General features: G+C 39.1%; 1 protein-coding gene across 3 annotated transcripts in view; it reads right to left on the reverse strand.

Annotated features, from left to right (window-relative positions):
• Positions 1–19,754, reverse strand: part of TPK1 (thiamin pyrophosphokinase 1) — a 311,682-nt gene that overhangs the window by 106,910 nt on the left and 185,018 nt on the right. For all 3 annotated transcript variants that reach the window (XM_048297771.1, XM_048297761.1, XM_048297782.1), the window contains one exon: positions 3,548–3,694. In XM_048297771.1, the coding sequence (XP_048153728.1) occupies positions 3,548–3,694 (147 nt within the window). The remainder of the gene's footprint in view (positions 1–3,547; positions 3,695–19,754) is intronic.

A 19,754-nucleotide genomic window follows, 5' to 3' on the forward strand; every position in this document is an offset into this window, starting at 1 on the left:
TACTGAGCATGGCTAGCATGATAAACATGACTCTAAGGGCCTTATGCTCTTCAGCCAGGGTATAGTCTAATGGTAATTGATATTACCAAATTTCAAACATAAAATGTATGAACTCTTGCATAAAATATCCTGCTTATAAAGACTGATTACTCCCTATTAAAAATTCAAGCTTTCCTCCTCCCCCCCTACAGAAAGAAATATGACATCTATTCAGTACACAGGTACATTTTTTTTTTTTTAAATTCCAATCATCACATCAGAAAATGCTTCAGAACAAGCATCACATCCTAGAATTCTTACAAAGCCTCCCTGTTTCTGACTCCTATCCTAATTAGTGTTCCATGGCACAGAAAAAGTAACAGCCCTTGGAGCTGGCAGAATCAAAGGCAGCTACTCTTTTATTTGCTTTTTCTCTGAAGCAATTTAAAGTCTTCATACTGATTTTAACTGTGTTGGTTATCTGCTCAAAGGAATATTTTGCTTTAGTGAAGACTGAGCAAAAGTGCTCATTTAGGCTGCTTGTCATTAGTTTTCCTTTCTCATTCAGACAAGAGAAAATCTTTCACTGTCAATTTATAAATCCTGTAGCTACAAATTATGTTCTCATTGTTTGAGCCCTTCCATAGGTGCAACTCATTTCATGCCTGCTTTCTTTTCTTAAATATTTGTTTAGTGGTTTGACATATATTGGAATTCATTTATCTAAATTTACATACTTACAGTCTATATATCTATATTTCAGCCTCCCACCCAATTCTTCCATAGAGATCACGGAGACAGGTATTTATGGGATGTAATTATTCCCATCTTTTTTCTCTTTTCCTTACAGGAGCTCATCCTTAAAGGTCAGAAATGAACATAAGAGAGTTTACTTCCTTACAGTTTTCTTCTCTCTCCATGCCAAAACATTTTTATCTATGTATTTCAAAAACTTGCACTGTCTGTCTGTCTATTTCCCAAGAAATGCCTCAGTACTCAAAGTTCTAATTACTCTTACATTCAGTACTTGCAGAAAGTTACTGGCTGATGAAAAAAGGCTTTGTTTACCTGGTCCACCTTGCTTGGTAGTCTGCACTGGAACCCAAACCAGGCATTGTCCTTGCTTTCTTCCTCTTACCACCCTGAAGACTTTTAGCAAGTCTGTAAGCATGTTTCCTGCAACGCTGTGGGCCCTTTACAAGTGTATTAAATATTGATGTATTTCTTCTACTGTAACCCTCTATACCAACACTGTAACAATTTCAAAGCAATTAATAGATTTTTGGTGTCCATAGATACCTACTCACACCGTCCTCCTCTTAGTTTCTGCACCAGTAACTATAAATTCAGCAGCTTGACTTGTTACTCCCCTTGGTATTCTTCCTAGGGCTCTTAAAGAATTACCAGTTTATCTGCTGTAGCCAAGTATTTTAGACTCTGCCTAGGTACACATGACAGAGAACCACCCTCTTGCTATACTGAACCAAAGGTTAATGTTTTCTGGAAGCAAAAACATAATTCTGTTTTGCTCATATATTTTATCAAAAGAATCCAATAAAGATCAGATTCTTCTTCCTGAAGAGAGAAAGGTTTTCCATCAACATTTCTAGAAAAAACAACATGCTCTCAAGTTCATCATTTGCATTAGCAATTGGATCTCAAAATGTTGCTTCATTTATTGCACAGTTTCCAGACTTGCATCTCGAACAGTCAGTGGGTCTCCCATTGTGTTAAACTCCCTCCTACCCTGATTTTAAATTACAAAGGGGAGAGGAGGGAAAAAAGAGAATGTCATGATTGTGGCTGTTTGCAAGAGAAAAATATCAGGCTGAACTCCATAAAAAAAAAAAAAAAGAGTACTTGCAAGCTTAGGATCCTTGTTTCTCTCAGTTTATAAACTACTCACTTTTTTAAGGAAAAACAACTATTCAGGATTCATGTTATTATATGGAGGTACCACACTTCAGTTGACTGAAGATGCTGACAGTGACAGGTTTAAACCAACAATGAAAAGCAGTGTTGTGTTGAAGTTAGCACTAATATTGTTTAAACGGCCTACCCCTATATCTGCCCCTTCAAGCTGCTAGAAACAGCTTGAAGTTTCCTGTGGAACTCTGCCCATCTACAAAAAAATATTAAATGCTTTTTGTATGGCATTATTAAAAAGAGAACAAAGAAGTTTCCAGCAAACAAAACAATTAGCAACCTCCTATTTCTATTTAAAATGCACAGATCATGATTTTTTTTTTCAAGTTGTAAAGGGTTTAATTATTCATGGCAGACTCATGAAAGCAACCTTAGGCATGGCATTTGAAAGCCGCTTATGGAAAAGATGAATGAAAATAATTAGAAATCTTTCCAGTCCAAGCAAGAGTTTTGTAAGCTAAACTGGAAATTGTCCACTTTATTTCAGCTCTTCAATATGTTCTTAAAAACACTCTAAAGGAAATTTACAGTGGTCAGTGAAGTACTGCACTCATAGATCAATCACAAGCAAGTTACTCCTCAGTTTTAGATTGTAACCGCAGTTATCCTTTATTTCTCTTTTCCCTTCACTCTGATGCCTCCATCCATTTAGCTGTGCAACTAATGATCAGAGTAATTCCTCATCATACTGGCAAAAGAGCTCCTACGCCTACCACCTTTCCTGCAGACACAGTGCTTCAAATTTTTAATAGAGCACCTGTCCCTGTGGCTTTAAATCTATATTCTCATAGAACCTCATGAATGCTTTTCTCAAATTACAATGAAGCACATCTGGTGCAAGGTTGTGTCAAATTTACCTGTGAATGTTACTTATATTAATGGAATAAGCTTTCCAAGAGAAATTGGGAAACTTAGGTAAGCTTTTAGAAGCCTTGCCAAGGGGAAAAGATATTTTCCAAAAAATAAATGAAACACTGTTAGAATAGTGTTTGATGTTTAGATTTGCCTTTAATTTAAATCTCAAAAGCAAAAGAGCAGCAAGATCTTTTGTGTGTGTTGTTTTATGAATCAATAAATGCAATAACACATCTGAAAAACCACAGAAATAACACATCTTAAATAAATTCCCTTGTTGATGCTAGATGGATTCCCATCATAAATGAACTGCGCCACTTGGACTGCATAAGAGCTCTGCCTGATGTGTATGTCAGGAACTCCCTCATAACATCCTCTTACATCTTTTCTTTGCTCCTCTTATTGCAGACATCCTTATTGCTACTCAACATGCAAAAGGGCTGTGTGCTAAATTTAGACTTACTGGAATCTAATTTAAAAGGTTAATTTTTTTTCCCCATTTCTAATCAATATCCTCTATTTACCCAATTCAGTTTTTATACTTTCTGATTTTCTTGTTTCTCCCCTTTTAAACAAATCTATCCTGAACAAATTAAACACAATCTTTTCCAAAAGAGGAATTCAGACCCCATCATTTGCTGTCCACTTGCCTGCAATGTATTTTATATTTCAGCTCTGACCCTACAGAACACAACTGAGAAAATGAGCATTTAATGGTGCAAGACCTATCGTGTCAGAGTGGGTGGAAAGTCAGCTTTATTACGAAGTAACTTTTCACAACACTTACAGGTTGAAGCAGGTAAATCAGTGAGCACTCCTGGATAACTATCACTGGAGAAGGAGTGATATTTGTTGCATGAAAAAGGGTTTCTACTGATGCCATTGTTTGGTCAAACCGTCCTCCAAGTCCGCCCAAAGTCACAATCACATCGATCTAAAAGACAGAACGAAGAAAAGTCTAAAAGACTTACGAAGAAAACTCCCAGGAATAGACCCTGAAAACCCACAATAAAATCACATTTTGAAAAACAAAAGAAAAGAAAAAAATAGCTACTGACTATAGAAAGCAAATGTCAAATACAGTTATTTTACTCCCATTACTGATAAATACCATTATGTGATTTTTAAGCTGAGTATTAAAGCACCATTAATTCATGGCCAACATGTGGTACTTTTTAAAAGGACATAACCATTCTCCCTAAAACACAGGCCACTCTTTGAAGGTACTTACCTGTCTGTCCCGAATATATAGAGTCTAAGATATATCACTCCATACGTAAGCTCCTCAGGTAAGTGTGGTATATCTGAGCCATAGGATCCCCAGTTCTTTACATCATTTCATTATTATACTCACAGTTCACAGAGCGAATAAAGGAAATTTCAGGTTAGGCCATTATGTGTCATTCTCATTCCTGCCACACAGCATTTCAATGTACAAGCAATACTGCTCAAAGGCTGGCCCTGCTCAAGATTAAAAGTACTACTGTATAGGAAGTTCCAACCCAAGTGACTAGAACATCACCTTTATGATTCTGTTGAATATTGTTTTGCATGAAAATTAAGGTCTTTTCCTTCCTTGAAGAGATATACCAGCTGTCAGGGACAGAGAGCCACAGGAGCACTCTCCAGTCCCAGTCCCTGACACACAGAAAACACCACCTGACTGCTTGCAATATGCCATGGAGTTGCTCTTGCTCAATTCTGTCACACAGCTGTTCAAGACTCTGAGCACTTTATTTCCTATAAGCAGAAAGGGAGTATTCAAAAGGCTTGGTTAAGAGCTTTTGGGTCCTTAAATAAAAAGTCACTGAGTGCAAATTATTATTATTATTACTTCCATAATGTAGATCAGTTATGTTCAGTAATTGTATTTTAAAAAGCTAACACTAAGTCATATCTAGGGCCCTAAGACATTGCAGCTCTGAAGTCTTTAGGAGCTGCTTTGACTATGGCCATCTGGTTAAGTTTCCAACTTTATAGAGCTTAAGCCTATGGTTTGTGTGATTACATGAAGTTTTACTCAACCCAGGAGCCACATAATGGTGCTCTGTGTATCTGGAATGATGTATTAATAGCATCAGCTTCTATTTTTATTACCAGGTCTAGGGCTTTATGATTCTGTTGAATATTGTTTTGCATGAAAATTAAGGTCTTTCCCTTCCTTGAAGAGATATACCATCTTTCTCATCAGCACCAGGAAAATTCTTCAGAGGCCAGAGTGGATCAATATAACACATTATACTAGCAGCAAACACTGAAACGAAAAACCCTATCCTTGTACTGCTGACAGGATGTATTTTCTGTGCAGATTACAGATCACACAGACCTAATGTACAACCAAGAGAATATGAACGGCAGGAAAACCTATCCTTAAACAGAAGACAAAATAGCAAAAGGTAAAAAGCATGTGTTCCCAGCTAAGCTATACTATCATAAGATATTTTCCCTTTTATTGATTCCACTTTAGAAACAAACTGCTTTTGTTTGACTGGTAATGACTGTGAGTCAAAAGGGCGGATCAATTCTCTGAAAATAATACTACTAATAAGACCCACCAACACCCATTAGTCCCCTACCAGACAACCACCACTAAAATGCTCCCCTCCTTCCCTAATAGAGGCCATAGGGAGAATCTGCTACACTAACCTGGAACCACAGTGAACTTAAGGTGGCTTGACAAAGGATCAGGATCCATATGTATGCTGTTTTTCCTCTAAGCAATGGGACTGAAGCTTAAATATTAGCCTAGATTAGTCTTCAAGAAACTGAGCAACTACTGCACATGTCTCACCATACATCAACTTGTTTATTTTGGCTTTGATGATTGGTACAATATAAAAGGTAAGAATGAAGGGATTACAGAGTTCCTTTGACTTGGAATTGAAATGATGCAGTAACATTCCAAATGTGTCTTCTTTCCCTTGTAAAACTGCCAGTATGTCAGAGAACCCCTGCTCTACTACTACCTCACGTGTACTTCCCATGAAGTACAGGACCCAGCCCAAGCAATGATGTGCTCAGTAACTGCAGTTGTGGCAGAGACTGCCAGAGCACTGCCACTGAAGAAAAACGCAGCAAAAAAAAATACTTCTTATATTTGCAAGTAATACAGAATCCTACTCAAAGTCCTACTCCTTATTAAATTGTAACAGTGCAGTCTTGTGGATTGGTTACCAAAAGGGAAGAAAATAAAACCAATATAGCATGGAGTAGACATGTTGAAAAGGCATTCATAAACCAGAGGTATGGGGTTGAGGTGTGTTGGAAGAAGGATAATAAAGATATCTGAAAAGGGAATATATCTATTATTTAGGGTTTGCATGGATTGTGAAAATGAAAAACACAAGTATGTGACAGGTATGCAAAGAAACCCAGCCGGAGTATGAGAGGAATAGACAGAAAAGCTGAAATTCTGCACTTCTGTGACAGTTTACAGTACCACCTTTCACTGGATAATCCTGGCAGAAGTGACAGGCATCCAGACATTGTAGGACTTTTATAGCCTTTATCTGAAGGTCTAGGTAGTCATACTTTTTTTATTTAAAAAAACCAAAAAAACCACAGAAAGGCTAAGTGCAAACAAAACCTCAAGAGCCTTTTCATCCTAAAGCTATCACCTCTGTCAAGAAAACCCCCCAGAAAACACAACACAAAAATCACAAACAAAACAATTAGTTCCTTCCCTGCAATCACTGCTTCTCTCACTCTGCCAAGCACTTAAGAAAATGGATGTACCAGGAAAGCATGTACACAGCTCTTTGTCATTCCAGAACCTAAGACAAAGTGAATACTCAAGAACTGGACATTTGGATATTCCCACACTACAGAGAGGAAAGGCCATTCATTTTAGTACTATGATTTCCTGCATACCACAGGCAACAGAATTAATCCTGTTACTGCTAATGAGCTCAGCAGGCAACATTTGACCCACACGCTGTACTTCAATTGAAATATCCATGCTTCACTTAAATGCCCCATCACCAGTCCCCTTACACAATTTGTTTTCACACTGTGTCATTCATTTCTTGAAAAAAAAGGACATAAAATCATAAACAACTACAGAGAACAGCTTAGATCATTGCAGCCACATTCTCTTGGACTATCTATAACCTGATTTAAATACAGAGTATCTTTAAAGGCTATCAAGCTTTAACTTAGAAATAGCTGAAGATCTAAGGGTAGGATCCAGTCATCTTTAAATGATACGCCCATATGTTAGTATGTCTTGAGAAAGTTTTAGAAGTCACTACCAAAGAGCAGGGCAGTTAGAAGGAGAAGGAAAGCATAAAGTAAGACTTTGTGCTGGCAATTCAGGGACATATTTTTTCCTTCTCCCACAAGCTGTAATTTAGAGGGTGCAGTAACCATGGGGAGCTGAGGCTCCTACCACATCAGAATGAAGTTTCTCAGGTTCCTGCTTCCACTCTCACAGAGACTATTGAAATGGACAACCTGCTGTAAAGCCTGTTTGCAGGCTTGCTAAACACTGTGAAAGCTGTCCCAGCTGCCATTCCTCTTTCTAGAATGAATGGGTTAAATACAAAGAAGATCTTCCCTTTATGACTGAGGAACATGCATTTAAGGACACAGGAAGCTGGGAACTGCCTGAAGTGGGTGAAAAGAGTGCAATATCTAGCTTTGCAATGTCAGCATCATCATGACATATAAGAGTGAAGTCCATGGCTCAAACTGACAGCCAACAATGCCCACTCTTTTCAAAACCATGCTCATTATCTCTGATAAGAAATCCTCTCCCCAGGGAGAGGACAGACAACTCAAAGTACTTTCTTCCCCATGAGTTCACTTGCAGCCAGATAACTTGCAAACAAACATGCCTAAGTCTCAGGGACGTGGGTAGATGAAAGGCAACAAATTTACCGACAACAACCAACAGCACTGAACGAACTGCAAAAAATATCTCTCCTAAAGGAAAAAGGGAAGGCAAGAGTAATCGAGATGTTGTAAAAGTTCTGGAGTCATGACTAAACCTTCCCTGCTCTGAGATCATGGAGACCATCCATTGGTAATATCCAAGATATTAGTATGCCAATTACAGGTTAGATACCTGATTGGAACACGGTGGGGTTTTAGCACCTTCTCACTTTACTGAAATCTTTCATCTCCCGCAGCCTTTCTTAGTTTTCTATAAATCATAAGACTATTCCTTTAATTTAATTTTTAAAGGAATATCACATAGACAACAAAATTATTCTAGTAATATGTATAGTATGTTGGAAGTTTATCATGTGCTGAAATATATATATGTATGTATGAAGTATATTGTGTTGAAAAACGAACAATTAAGCAGTAGTGTGAATGGTACATTTACTATTGCTTTGTTGGTTTGTCACTTCATCAATTTTGGCCAGTTTACAAGAAAAGCATTTTCTTCTTCACAAGGCAATTTGTCAGCTCAGGATGTGGTTTAAATTATTTTCTGGTCTTTGCATCAGATTCAGTACTGAAGACTTTAAAACACACCAAGCACTTCCCTTGATAGCAAATGGGTCAGAGTAGATTTTAATTCATTTTCCCATAGCTGTATCAGAGCTCTTGTGCTGGCCAGATAAGTAATATTTTTATATCATACTCAAAATTGCAATGTAAATTTAATGAACTACTAAAATCCCATAATCCAATGTTAAATATGTAGCAAGATATTGTCCACTTGAGTTGATTACTGGCTCCCTAGCTCAGTGTTTTACATAAAATGTATGACATTCATTTCTGTAGGAATGATATGCTGAACCACACAGCAGCATCTGAACTTTGCTCAGGTAGAATCCTCTTTACTTTAGCCAGAATTTTCTTGTTGCTTCAGCCATCTGACTCTTCCTGGGAACAAGACCTCTCAGTCAAAGGCTGCCATCCTGTCTGTGTACCTGAGATGATAACCTTCAATCAGCTTCATCCTTACCTCACTGACTCCACTAATCTATATATTAGGTTGTTCCAGCTCCCTCACAAAACACTTCTTGCTTCTTATCTTCATTTTCTTACAGTTTCACCCAAGTGCTTTTGCTATTTGTAATGCTTTTTATTTCAAATAAGAGGTTAATTCTCTCTGGTAATGACAATAAGTATGCAAACAGGTTGCATTTGCCTGCTTAAAGCAAGAAACATGTATGATGGTAAGATAGAAATGAGAAAGAATCCAGAAATAGACTTGAGTTGCTGGAAACATCTTAAGCTTGGTTTTACTACTGACCTGTGTTTACACCTCTGGTTGAATGACTGTTTCATTTCAAAAAATGAAGTTTTGGCTTTGCCCTCTCTCGCAGGTAAATGGAATGTCTGAGAGTGTATATAACATAATCTAGCATTAGTTTTGGGGAACATAAACTTCATTACCATTGACTTAATTCTTTATTACTTAAAGAAACCTAATCTACAAAATCCATGTGAACTGCTGGATCCCAAGCTGTAGATGCTGAAAAAGCTGTCAGAGAAATTTTCCTATTTTTTACAGCTGCTTGTGAAAGTCTCCTTCCTCACACAAGCTAGCTGTAAACAGTGTAGAGGCTTTTGTAAACCAAGACTTTATCTCACAGGTGCAAACTTGTTATGCACAGTCTTGTTTTCCACACTGAAGAAAGTATTTTGAAATGGGTGTCATACCATTCAACCAATCACTCTGGGAGGTGTATGGTCAAGCACCCAATAATGTTACACCACTCTTGTGAACAAAGCTATAAAAATGAGTCTGTAATTAATTAAATAATCTCCATTCTATCCTGGACTTGAATTCTGTGTTGTTCATCTCGCTGTCCCTGCGGACCACAGCGACACCAAGCAATCTGAATTTGACTTCCTGCTTTTGTACTGAGTATTTATGTATGATCTTGGTCAAACAGTGCTCACTGTACCTCAGGTAGAGAGGGGACACCAACAACTCCTGCTCTGCTACTGCTAGTCAGCTGGAGCAAAACTCTACAATTCCTTCTGTGTGTGAGATCAGTCACCAGAACTCCTTATTGCCTCAGATTTTCTGGGTGAAAGGTTTTTCCCTACTCCTAACTGTTACCATGCTGTTCTGAGTAGGTAGAAATACACTGGAACTCTTAAAGCAATCTGTTTACCGATGCTTTGGAGGAAAATGTGTGCTGGTTTTGATCCAGACACATTTGTTTTGTGAATGAACAAGGATTCCAGGACTATCAATCAGTTGTCTTCTGAAAAATCATAAAATCTTCTCATCTTTTAAAACGGTATGAAAAAACATTCACAAGCATCAGGCTAACCTTTCTCTTCCCATAACTGAACTACTGTCATCCACAGTGTGCACTGTGGTATTACGCCCATGGAAGTGTGAAATCAATAACTAAACTACCATATCCCTAAGAAAGGAAGTCCTGGATTTGTATTAGGAGAAATCTGAAAGGCCCTTGAAAGATTATACTAAAATGGTCTAGCAAATCTCTTCAGTGGTCTAACAGCCACTTGCATCCAGTGCCAAAAGCTGTGTGTAGGTTTCGGGGGTTCTGGGGTCCTGTCGGGACGGCCGGACGTAGACGGTGACGGATGGAGACGAGAGATCTCTATAGGCAGGTCTTGGGACACAGTCTGTTTATTGTAAAGGGCGTGGGTATTGGGGCACTGCTCAGAGCTGGTAGACTCAGCTCTGAGCAGGCCCAAGAGAGCAAGAGAGTGAACGGGTGAGAGAGAGAGTGTAAGAGCAAGAGTGGAAGAGAGAGCAGGAGAATAGAATGGAAGAGAGAATGAGAATGAGAATGAGAATGAGAAGAGAGAGAGTGAGAATGTCTGAAGTCCTGGTTACAATACAATAAATCATCTTCTGCACTGAATATTCTAATTGTCACTAACCAATCTAATACAAGATACAAATCCTATAGCATTTACATACAGCCTATAAGAGTTCTTCTATTACCATAGAGTGTTACATCTTAACTTCTAAAAACTACTCTTTGGACCCCTTCTGCTGAGCTAGTAGGGTCTGCTCTGACCCTTGGACCTGTTTGCAAGCAGAGGGTATTGTTCCATCAAGAGGGGATTACTTCAGTCGGCCATACCATTGTTTTCTAGTTGTTCAGTAACTAAGACCTGGTATTTCAAAAGTGGCTTTCATTTCGATGTTGCCTGTAGTTTTCATATTCCCAAAATCTTTTGTCAGGCAATCATATTTCCAAGGCTTTCCTGTTTCATCTTCCCCAACACTGTGTTTGGCACAGGCTGTGGTTTTAATCATTTTGAATACTGCCTCCAGGAGTTAAAATAAGGAAATACAAACTAACTACAAACTCTCATCAATGTACAATTCAAGAAAGGAAAAAAATCTTCAAGAGAATCTGTTCATTGTGAGCTTTGTATTTCACATTTCACTTAACTCCGACTGTCAGTCTTTACTGTAGTAGCCTTCCTCTCCCTCCCTCCAACATATTTCCATGTTGTCGCAAGATCAGCAGGGCAACACAAGTACAACATACTGCTTGCCAGCCAGCATGGCCCCCACCCCCCGCGCTGATGCCTCATCCCACGTGGATCCCACTACCCTCATCAAGGGCCAGACTGCAGCCTGTGCTGGAGGTTAACCCAGTCCTGCAGCACCAGCAGGTGGAAAAGACACTGTGCAGGGAAGAGGCTCTTTGTTGCAAAGAGTCTCCCTAAAAGGCTCTGTTCTTTCCCCATGGGACACAGATCATGATCCAAACCAGGGAGCCTTTCCCTGGACTGTGGCTCCTGCTGCAGCCTGCTTGGCAGAAAGAGTCTTGTACAGGAGGGTCCCTGGCTACTTAGGACCTGATGGATCTGTAAGTTCTGCCTACCAGCCCACAAACAGGATATATATCCTATATCAGTGAGAGTGTGTGTACCTTTGCACATCTCCATGAGCCCTGGCAATGTCCCTCTGATTTCCCTTACAGTTCTGTGGTGGGTTAATCTCAGCTGGCTGCCAGGCATTCACCCAGCCTCTCTCACTCCCTCTCCTCAAGAGAACAGGGGGAGAAAATGAGATGAGAAAGCTCATGGGTCAGGACAAGGAGATCGATAATTATCTATTACCATCACAGTCAAAACAGACTTGACTTGGGGAAAATTAATTTAATTTATTGCCAATTAAAATCAAGTTAGAGAAGGAAAAAAAGACAAAACTAAACCCACCTTTCCATCACCCATCTTTTTTCCAGGCCCAACTTAACTCCTTCACTCCTCACTCCTCTATCTCACCCTTCCCCTGACTGGCACAGGGAAACAGGGGACTGTGGTCAGTTCATACCATCTCCTCTCTGCTGCTTCTTCCTTATCATGTTCTCCTGCTACAGCGTGGGGTTCTCTCCACAGAATCCAGACCTTCAGGAACAAACTCCTCCACTGTTGGTCCCCTACATGCTGTGGCTCCTGCCAGGAGCCTGCTCCTCCGTGGGCTTGTCTTCAAAGCCTGCAGCTTCCTTCAGGGCACGTCCACCTGCTCTGGCACAGGGTTCTTCACTGCCTGCACTGTGGATATCTGCTCCACCATGATGTTCCATGGGCAGATACATGCTCCAGCATGGGCTCCTCTGCACAGGCTGCAGCTCCCTCAGGAGAGATTCATTTGCTCTGCCCAGGCTTCTCCAGGAGAATCTGGAGGCTGGAGCCCCTCTTTCTGCTCTCCCCTTGGGGTTGACATGGCTGTTTTGTCCCCCTTTTCCCCTCACCCCTCCCTGCCTGGGCTGAGGGACTCGGCTGTGCCTCTCCTCATGGACACACCTGTACCCCACCATCACCTGGGCACACAAACCCGACAGCTCATTACTGTGCCTGTTTCTCTAGAAGGTTGAGATGAAGAGAAGATGTGTATTTCCTTTCCCACACCTTCATGTGGTTGTGCTTCAGCTCCTGCCCAGATGCTGGTCCAGGACCCTTGGAAAGCCCACAAAGGAAGCTAAACAAACCTGTGATATTGTGAGGCAACAGGGTAGAATTTCTGTAGCCAAGGGTGTCCATATGAAATGCTCTGCCAGCAGTCCACAGGCACTAACACCCCCATGAACAGGGAACACCGACTTCAACGCTATTGAGGGTTGAGACCTTTTCTTGTGACTTCCCAAACCAGTTAAGTTTTCTTTAAAACTAACTTTTTGCCTAGTTTTATTTAAATTCCATCATATTAAGTTTGGATGTCAAATTTTAAGGAAAGAATCATAGATTTTTAAGGGGAAACATTCCATTCAAAAATACAGAAACTTAAAAAATTTCAATTTCCACTATATATCTATATATATATATATAGATATACACGTTTTTGTTTGTTTGTTTCATCTGAGTTAAGGGTAACAACTCAGGCACCTTCCCATTGTAACATTTAACAGTGAAGTCTGTATAAAAGACGTCAGATGTAAGGCAGAGCTTTGGAGGGCCTTCACTCTCCCGCAGCAGCATCCCAGAGGACTGAACAGCCTGAAGCACATGTGCCCAGCTAGGGCGAGGCGTTAGCTCTGCTATTCAAAATGTTTAAACTTGGGTTCACACAGGTCTGAAGATCTCCCGATAGGTCCCAACAGAACAGTAGTATTTTCAGCTGGTCTGAACATTAATCTTCATGATGAACAAGGGGATAATAACCTGTCCTATTATACTCCAGGGATAGATATAAGACCTGAAACTAAAGATGGAAAATTTTTCCTATGTCTCTCAGGCCCTATTCTGTGAATGGTTCCTCTTTTGAGTGATTTCACTGAATACCTGGGCAGTACAGAATGACTTTTTTTTTCTAAGGGAGTGCAGACTTGCGGAAAGAAGTCTTGAATTTATACATTTGTTTCTAAGAGGCTGGACATATTTTTATACTGAAGGAAGTACATTACGATCTGGATGTCAATTTTCCTTTTCAGCACAGGTTCAGTATTTATAGCAGGTAAGTTAAACATAGCCTGAGTAATTACAGAATGTATTTTATTTTTCTACACTGTCCTCTACACCATATAAATTTAGCCACACACTTAAAAAGAAATGAAGCATGATTTCTTAAACTGGAGGCGCTTGTGCAGCTGTAAACATTTTATGTTCACATTTAATTTGCAGAAAATATTGAGCTTTAATTGTTCGGTGCTTAGCTGTTCAGTTGTTTAAAAGGGAAACTCGATGGGTTCTTTAGGCAAGTTGAAGAGACCATCCCCCATCAGTGGCAAAGTAAAAGGCAGGTGATTTAATAAGGAATAGCATGAGCATCAGAACCAGCAAAGCCTGGTTGCCAGGGCAGCTCTCCTATGAAGACCCCTCAGTCCCTACTTTTGTTGAGCTTGTGCTACTGCCATTTTTTACAGTGGGAATACTGGGGGGGCCTTTCAAATGTTACCAGGCTGCCTCATTTTCACAATATTTGTTAAGAGTTAAATTACTCTAAGCCACTCTGCCCTTTCTTGAAAAGCACTGGTGTCAGCAAAGAGGTGCAGAGTTAAATGTCAGGAAAAGACAAAGGATTGCAGAAAGCAATGAGGCCTCAGGACTACAGGCTAAACCATTTCTGTGTAGTACCAGCTGCACACTTTTACTTTCCAATGGTCTTAATACCTTCCTCTCCCCCCTGCCCCCAGTACTCCTTTCTAGGTAAGGAAAAGAAAAAAAGAGGAAGAGCCACGACAGCTTCAAAAGCTTTGACCAGTATCACGATTTCACTGTTTCTTTTGACTATTCAAAGGCCATACAATATTACAAAAAGAGTGAATATGTCAGGGCAAAAAACCCTAAACAATCCAAAACCAGTAAAGAAGCATTCTTATATGCACTACTTAGGTTAAATAAGTTTCTTTGAATGGGATAAAAAAAGAAGCCACAGGAGAAGTTAATTTGTTGATTGATTCACCCTCTGCTTTAAGGACCAGATCACTGCAGTTCATGAAATTATGAAAGTGTGCTCTCTAAAGCCAGTGTTTCTTACACTCAGGAATGTAGAAAACTGCTAGAAGTTTTTATAAAACTATCTCTACAATAGCTAAAAACGTGTCATTCTTGACAGGCATCTCAATTTAGTGGAAAGAAACCATATTTGAGATGTAACAAATGCTCTATTATAATCTGCAGTTAAAATTTATCATACTAGCACAAATTTCTTAATATGCTTAACAATAAACTTACATTCCATTAACTAAACAGAATGTAATAAAACCAGTTGTAACTTACGGGAAATTTCAAAACAAATTTCAAGCAAAAAAAACCCAAAAAACCCCAAACCCAAGTTATTTATGAAAATCTCAGGCAACAAACTGAGCTCTCAGTCCTTGAACTGCAAAAAAATTCCTGATGTCAAAAGATATTACTGCTCAAAATTTCCCACTACAATATCCACCTCCAAGACTCTGTCAATGCAAGTATGACAGTCTTGAGGATAATGATATGTCCTTGTAGCCTGACCACTTTCCCAGCGTGGAGGCAGTTACATCAGCAATAGCTGCTCTCAGGGAAGCTGTGCTCCTGCAAAGCAGAAGGGGCTGAGAGGGGGAGGAGAATCACATCTCCTATGACACAGTTACAAACAGAGCAAAATCAGTGGTTACAAAGGGAACAGTACATCACCTGTAGTAACCTCACGCTTTCTGTTCCAAATATATTTAGCCTTTGACTAAGTGGAGAGAACAGTTGCTGGCTTCCTTATTAGCTTCTGCAGTCCTGTTAATGAGCATATCCTTGATCTCTCAAATCCCTTGAACTGCCTACAAACAGCATTTTCCCCCTTGTTCTTCCTCTCCCCAAAGCTCAGTATGGGATTTAACTTTTTTAAACAAACTGAAATCGATGTGTTCTCCAGAATCCCTGCCCTGTTTGTATCTTTAAAAAATTGTCTTCATAGATCCAATACAATCCAATAAAAGAGCATACAAGGATTACATAAGAAAATTTCTTGATATTCGATGCACTGTGTTGTTGCAGACACCCACATTGCATAAAATTATTCGAACGCAGAGATACAGTGTCTCTTGATGCTTACACCTGTACTGGAACAGGTAGACACCTTACATGAAATTAGAGTTTCTCTTTGGGAACTGGCAAGTTCTGATATCCAGTACTACAAGAAATGCATTTTGTTATACCTTTACAGTGGGAAGCATTAAAATAATTCAGCAGTAGGAAATATGGATTAGATACTGCATTCCTTGAAGGTAGACTTGGACCTCAGAGTCCTCAAGGATATGTCTGAACACCCTATAGGAGGGATTTACTCCTGTTGAAAAGTAGTATGAAATTCTACATTTTAGAAGTGGGAATTAACAGGAAACATTTAAGATCCATTTGTTTCTTTTGGACAGGAAAGGTTTATGAAGAAGATTACTATTAATAACTCATGAAAATCTTTTGATGCAGCACTTGACAGTATAAGAACCTTTTCATTACACATATTTAACTTCCCCTAAAATATATCTCATTTGCATTTTTTATCCTCCTTCTGTGAAACGTTAAGAAGAAAAACTGAGTAGTGCCACCAAAACTGAACAGGTTTATTCTCAGCCCTGCCTTCTATATAGGATTTAGAGATAAATCCACAAGCTTCAATGTCCTTAAAGTCATTCAGGTCCAGTGGTGAGGCACTGGAAGTGGTTCCAGGGAGAAATTATGGATGCCCCATCCTTGGAAGTGTTCCAGGCCAGGCTGGAAGGGGCCCTGAGCAGTCTGGTCTAGTGGAGGGTGTCCCTGCCTGTGGCTGTGACGCTGGAACTAAACCATCCTTAAGGTCCCTTCTAACCCAAATCATTCTGTGATTCTTATAAAAGCTTCACATTTCAGCCCCATGTCAGATTTGGGATTTTCCAGTCTGCCTCTCCCCGCTATTTGGGTATTTAGTAACTTCCCTGTTCTCAAATCCTGGTAATAGATTATCTTCATTCCTAGGCTTTGCTTTAAGAGCCATTCCCACTACTGTTCTGGATACCCAAAAGTCTTCAGAAATGAAAAAAGTAGTGTTCCATCCTGAAATTACCAACATGAGCAAAAAATTTATGATTTAGTAACAGGAAGCAAAACCAATGTATTTACTGCTTAAAGAAGTCACATCATCAGGAATAACCTCAACTGACAGACAAAATCAAAACTAAGCCAAATAGAGCCCAGTATTTGCAATAATTATACCCTTTCTTTGTGGGACTGGTCTTTATGCAAAAAGTTACTCTCTTTTAAAGTATCTTCTGATTTTTGTTTTATGGTACTTTTGGTTTTCCTTCAGGACCTTTTCCCTCATATAAAGACAAACCAGAGAGGGCTTAGTAAGCTGTTTGAACACTGCACAGCTGAAGGTGATATATGAACACCATTTCACTGTCTTTGGCACTTTATAAACACTTCACTAAGTTGTTTAGTCTTGCTCAACAGAAAAGAAAGCAGACTGATTTGACACTTTTTTAAAAGTACAAAGGGAAGAATGCTTGCATTCCCTTAAAACAATTAATATGCTAGACTGCTGACTGATTGAACCTCTAAAGTGTAATTTTAAAATGGAAATGTTAGTAGAGTATCCCTTTATTGCCAAGGGTTTTTAAGAAGAGTTGGTTTGGATATTTTCTCTTTTTCATATTGACACTGGTGCTTTTATCAATTTAAACACACTAACATTAAACCACTAAAAGGCATGTAAGTTTCAATAAAACTCATTTTTTATATCTTCAGCCCATATAACCAAATGAGCTGCTTTAACTTTTTTTAAAGCAGAAAAGATAATAAAGCTAAATGAAAAGTCCCAGAGCTTAGTTTTAAGACTAAATGGTATTTTAGATGAAACAGTTAAGGAAAGCAGAGTTTGTAACTCTGAGATAAAGATAATGACTTAAATCTACCTTTATATTATGAGTATTCTTCTTGGAGCTGCAAAATTGATAAACACACTTTCAGTTCTCACTGGCATGAGCTGCTACAAACTGTCTGTGAGTGAGACCAGAGATGCTGTTATTGAAAGAGCATTTGATGAATATTGGGAATTGGAGGATCATTCCCAGCTATACCACTAGTATGCTGGGAGACTGTGGACAAATTGCTTCTGTACTTCTGCTTTCCAATCTGCAAATCAAAGATAACAGCATGCACTTCTAATGCAGGATCTGTTGATCCCTGAATAAAAGATATTGTAAGCTTGACTATCATTTTGTCAGTTCCACTGGTTTCTTGAAATAGCTTATGTTAAGATGAGAGAAAATTAAGAACAGAAAGTAGTACCAGACAGAAGTAAGTTTATTTGAAGGTCTTGTAATGAAGAAAGGAAAGTACTCACATAACTACAGAATGAATAAAATAGTGATTAAAGCAGTAAAGCAAAATGTGCACAACTAATAGACCATAAACAATGTCAAAGACACACACAGCAGCAATAAAGACAGAGTTATTAAGACATTTAAAAAGCACCAATTAGGGCCAGGAAGGAACACTGCCAGAAAAGGTGTGCATTTATATACATACTTGCATGTGTGTGCTTGCATACTCACAGACATGCAGAAAGAGAAAGAGAAATATCTAACAGCCTTTAGGTTGGAAAGAAACTTCAGGAGTCAGATTCTCTTGGTGGTACTTCGCTGCTGCACCCATCCAATCAAATGCAATTCACAAATTAATTAGGGCTGTGGAGAGGAAAGATTAAGACTGATTCTAGCTTGCACATACAAAGGGTATTGCTTCTTCTAAAATTCACTGCAGTATGTAAATACAAATGCATATAATTAGGTGACTTAGATCTCACAAAATGACCACAATGCTGCTTTCTGCATGACTAGGCTATGCAACTGAAATATGCAATGTAAATCAGAAATTAATTACCCTGAGGACTCAGAAACTATTCTAAGAGTATTTATTTGAGAAATAAGGAAAAAGCAGTCATGAATTTGTCTAATTATTCTAGAAGACAGAATTACTGCTCTTTATATTGAACAAGGAGTTCAAGAACAAACAAGGTGTTTTTTCTCCCAGATTTGTGTCTCAGCTGACCATCAACTCTAGCTGCATATTTCCTTGAGGTAAAGACATTTCTAAGGTTCTTCTCAAACTAACTACCAGTAAAATCTAAGCTAACTTTTTTTGCATCCTTCTTTCTAAGTAGGGGCACTGTCTACCTCACCTGCATTCTCACTCAGCTGACCTCCAAGAAAGCTGTTTGACATGATTATCTTTCAATATGTTATTCCTCTGTTCAAAAGTTATTTGTTCAAAAGCTATTTGGAAGAGCAGGAAGAAAGAAAAGAAGGAGGATAAAGGCGCAGAGACATGCAATGTAAATTACACAAACTTAATCCCTTTGGAACAAAATATTGCCCCCATACGTTCATGTGAGCTCAAAAACCTCCTTGACATAGAACTTCCACAGAGGTGACTGATAAATCAGAGCAGAAATTTTCTCCATTCAGTATAGCAGATAAATGATAACTTATTCTCGGACCAATGGAGGGACACCTGTTTTAAATACCTCAGCAACTCACACTTGAATTTCATCCAGACAAATACCTTGCAGGATTGCGGATCCATGGTATACATTGAACGCAATTAACTTCCCATCTTAACGTATTGCTACCCAGAAATAGCAGCAAACACAGCATGACTGTGGCATCAATTTTTTAAAGATACTAAAGAGGTACTCTCCTTGTTTCGTAACTTCAACTATAAATCATGGGAAAACAAACTTGTAGTGTCTCTTTGTCTTATTCCTCTTTGACAAGTGCTTTAGATAGATTAGGGAAAAATCAAAGCTGGAGACATACCTATTTTCTCTGGCACCAGGAAGACATATTCCACCTCGTTAATACTCTCAGTTAAAAGGAAAGCTTTTATGATATTTTACAGAAGAAAAAGAACTCTACTTTGTGACATGCAAGTTTGTCCTTCAGGTCAAAAAACACAAATGCAGATGAAGAACCCCTTCTTTATCCACTTTTGGTTTTCAGACCCTGGACCTCCTCTTCTTCTCAGCTGTATGTACCTCTCAGGTGACCACAGAATTCAATGGCAGCTTTCTTCTCTGAAAAAATTTGAATTCTCCTCAAAGATTTTAGGTCTACGGCTGGAAGAGTCTGTTGTCTTACCCCTTG

Source organism: Corvus hawaiiensis, chromosome 1 (genome assembly GCF_020740725.1).
Source record: "Corvus hawaiiensis isolate bCorHaw1 chromosome 1, bCorHaw1.pri.cur, whole genome shotgun sequence".
Classification (NCBI taxonomy): domain Eukaryota; kingdom Metazoa; phylum Chordata; class Aves; order Passeriformes; family Corvidae; genus Corvus; species Corvus hawaiiensis.